The sequence below is a fragment of the Rhincodon typus genome, chromosome 20 (assembly GCF_021869965.1).
Source record: "Rhincodon typus isolate 14 chromosome 20, sRhiTyp1.1, whole genome shotgun sequence".
Classification (NCBI taxonomy): Eukaryota; Metazoa; Chordata; class Chondrichthyes; order Orectolobiformes; family Rhincodontidae; genus Rhincodon; species Rhincodon typus.
In genome coordinates, this window is record NC_063351.1 from 32,925,414 (window position 1) to 32,929,442 (window position 4,029).

The following is a 4,029-nucleotide window of genomic DNA, read 5'->3' on the forward strand; positions in this document are numbered from 1 at the left end:
TCCACGCTCGTAATGTCTTCGTAGAATTCCACGCTCGTAATGTCTTCATAGAAAATTCATAGAGAAAAATAATGTGGAAAAATATAAGGTTATCCACTCTGGTAGCAGGAACAGATGTGCAGAGCACTTCTTGAATAGTAAGAGAATGGAAAATATAGATGTAAAAAGGGACCTAGATGTCCCTGTAGATAAGTTAATGAAGGCTAATATGCAGGTGCAGCAAGGTATTAGGAAGGCTAATAGATTGTTAGCCTTTGCTGCAAGAAGATTTGAGTACAGAAATAGGGAAGTATTGCTTTAGATGTATAGGATCTTGTTTAATACCTGGACTACTGTGTGCAGTTTTATTCTTGTTATTTTTCATTCATCTGTTGCCCATCCCTAGTTGCCCTTGAGAAGGTGATGGTGAACTGCCATCTTGAACTGCTTCAGTCCATGTGCTATAGGTAGACCCACAATGCTGTTAGGGAGTTCCAGAATTTTGACTCAGTAACACTGAAGGAAGGGTGACATATTTCCAAGGCAGGATGGTGAATATCTTGGAGGGGAACTTGTGAGTGATGGGGTTTCTATGTGTCTGCTGCCCTTCTCCTTCTAGATGGAAGTGGTTGTGGATTTGCAAGGTGCTATCTTGGGACCTTTGGTGAATTTCTGCTGTGCATCTTGTAAATGGTACACACTGCTACTGAGCACTGGGTGTGGAGGTAGTGAATGTTTGTGGATGTAGTGCCAGTCAAGCAAACAGCCTTTTTCTGGATGGTGTCAAGCTTCTTGTGTGTTGTTAGAGCTACGCTCATTCAAGCAAGTGGGCCGTATTCCATCACACTCCTGACTTCTGCCTTGTAGATGGTGGACAGCGTTTGGTGAGTGAAGAGGTGAGTTACTTACCTCAGGAAGCATATTACTGCCATAGTAGGAGTGCTACAAAGTTTTAGCAGATTTGATTCAAGATTTCGAGAGAGATTGGGCAAAATAAGCCTATGTTTTCTAGAATTTCGAAGAATGAAAAGTGATCTCTTTGAAACATACAAAATTCTTGATAGATGCAGGCAGATTATTCTCCTTGTTACTGAAGGCTAATGACGCTCGGCCTTTTGATACATTTAAGGTAGAGATTGATAGATTTCTTATTAGCAATAGCACATAGGATTATGGGGCAGGTTGGGTAAAGGCATTGAAGGGTTCAATCAGCCATGATCGTATTAAATGGCCTGCACTTCTTCCTATGTTTCTATTTTCCTCGAATATAATCAATCTCTAGAGATGAAAAGGAATTAACAATGATACTATTCACATGGGTAGCACAACCGTTGGGCATCCTAGTTCAGTAGCAAAACAAGAAATGCATTTTACAATATCTTATCATGTGTTCAGGATATCTCAAAGTATTTTGCAGCTGTTTAACTACTTAAAAGCTTGCAATCAATTTGCACACAGCAAACTCTCAATTTAAATGAACATATATCTGTTTTGTGATATTCATTTATCTTGTTATAAATAAAACATCTAGACAATATAAAATTTGAGACCAATTTTAAATAGTACTTAGGAATAGTATTTTTCAACTAAGGAGACAAGTTGACATGTCCTAGTAGGACACAACATGAAATACACAAGTATTTTCTCAATCTCAAAAGAGTGTCTGTGAATCAATTTTATAGACAAACTTTGCTTAAATTTTAAATGTTGCAACATCCAGCATTAAAGCGTGATTACTGTGATTTACCTCAAAAGCAACAGACTGCTTATCTAACTGCCTTCTCCTAAAAGAAGAGGAGAGCACTTTTAATAAGTATGAAAATTACAGAATATAAAGGAACTGTAAAATTGTATATTTCGTACCTTTTCAGCATACTGCAACTTCAGTGTGAAAACCGTTCCATATTGCAGAATGTTGGACATACAATTTTTCTGGCTTCGTGACTATTTCTTAGCTTAGCTTCTCTTGTGGCTATAAATAGGTGGTTGCTCTGAAATTTGTTGTTAGTGTTAATTTGACCACTGTACAGTAATCATTTATCTTCAGAGCTTTTCCTTGTTGTGCATCTGATTTAATTTTGTATTAATTCTTTCATTTCAGATGGACTAGTAGTTGTTGGTGTTCATTCAGCAAAGTTCCCAAATGAAAAGGTTCTTAAGAACGTTCAGAGTGCTGTCCTTCGCTATAATATTACCCATCCTGTTGTGAATGATGCTGATGCAAAATTGTGGCAAGAGCTTGAGGTGACATGTTGGCCAACACTCGTAATTCTAGGTCCACGAGGAAATATTCTGTTCACTCTGATTGGAGAAGGACACAAGGAAAAACTTTTTTCCTTTATTTCAGTGACTTTGAAGTACTACAAAGAAAAAGGAGAAATTAAGGATCGTGCCATCAAATTGAAATTATACAAAGATTTTTTGCCACCTTCATCATTGCTTTTTCCAGGTAAAATTGCAGTAGACAATGCTACAGGTAGACTAGCAATTGCTGACTCTGGCCATCATAGGATTTTGGTGACCGAAAAGAATGGAGAAATTCTTCATGCAGTTGGAGGTAAGACCTTTTCCTTTTGGATTCTTGCATTCGTAACAAAAATATATTTTATCAATTAATAGCACCCAACAAAGCTATTTATTGTTTCTAAACAACACAGTTAACTTATTATAGATATTCCACATGGCAATACAGAAGAGATGTCTCTTAACTAAGAAATTCTAGAAATATGAGAAGTTGACCAGCACCTAAGAAAAATTAAACAAGCTATAAAGATTTACTTGGGAACTGTCTCATTCAATTTTTAATGCTGATTAATCTGCTGTGCATTATAAATGTTCAGTTTAGATTTTTACCATTTGTGGTCTTTTCTATCTTGACAAACAGATGTGTCATGCTGCCATCTTTATAGGTACAGGGCAGCCTGGATCGAATTAAAATGTAAGCTGAACAAATTGTAATTGTACATGTTGTAATTTGGGATTCTGTAATAAATGCAGTAAGAGCACAATCAATTTTGAGTAATAATCACTGCCAAATAGTTAGTGCATCTTTATGACATATTTCTGGAAGATTCTTTCATATAGCAGGCAACTAATTATGGATACTCACTGACTGCAAGGGTTGTGGAAGCAAAGATCATGAGTGATTTCAAAAGAAAATTGAATGGGCTCTTGAGGGAATTTAGCTTGCACAACTATAAGAACATAACAGGAGGGTGGGATTGATTCGATTGAGTCAGCACTGTCTCGATGGGCTGAAGTGCCTCCTATGCCATAATGACAATGACTGCATAACAAAATTCTCCTTGGTAGTAAAGCTACACCTAAATCCAAGTTTTAAAAAACATGTGATTTAGTTTACAAGCACAATCTTATAACAGAAAGGGCTCTGAGCAATCCAAATGAAGCTGATTGGAGTTGGATTGACTTAAGCTCAGTAGAGAGTATTTATTTATTTCAAAAATGCATTCTTCTTAGCTATTTTAAGAATGATCTTGTGGTTAAATATGAGGCAGCTCTGTACTGAAATGTGAAATGTGCTTGTACAAAACATTTTTAAAGTTACATCAGCAAATGTTGATTAAAAATTGAAAAGCAATATGCTCTATATCTGAAAATTTGACTTTTCAACACAAAATCTTACATTCCACAATCACTAGACATCTCAAATCCTTTTCCAGCCAACAATACATTTTTAAAGTGTAGTGACTGTTGTAATATGGAAAAGATGGCAGCCATTTTGCACACAACAAGCACCAACAAATAGCAATAATGACCCGATCATTGGTTTTTGTGGTGTTGATTTAGGATGATTATTGGCATTTTTGAAGGATGCTCTTTAATATCCTTTGTAAGACCATAAATTAGAACAAATGAGAACAGGAGTAAGCCCCTCGAGCCTGTTCCATCGTTCAATAGGATTGTGGCTGATCTGACATTCCTCATACAACAAGGTGCAAGGCTGGATGAACACAGCAGGCCAAGCAGCATCATAGGAGCAGAGAGGCTGACGTTTCGGGCCTAGACCCTTCATCAGAAAAGGGGGAGGGG

The 4,029-nt window shown here is 36.9% G+C and overlaps 1 protein-coding gene across 2 annotated transcripts in view; it reads left to right on the top strand.

Moving 5' to 3' along the window:
• nhlrc2 (NHL repeat containing 2) overlaps window positions 1–4,029 on the top strand; it is an 87,063-nt gene that overhangs the window by 24,390 nt on the left and 58,644 nt on the right. For both annotated transcript variants that reach the window (XM_048609050.1, XM_048609051.1), the window contains exon 3: window positions 2,081–2,536. In XM_048609050.1, the coding sequence (XP_048465007.1) occupies window positions 2,081–2,536 (456 nt within the window). The remainder of the gene's footprint in view (window positions 1–2,080; window positions 2,537–4,029) is intronic.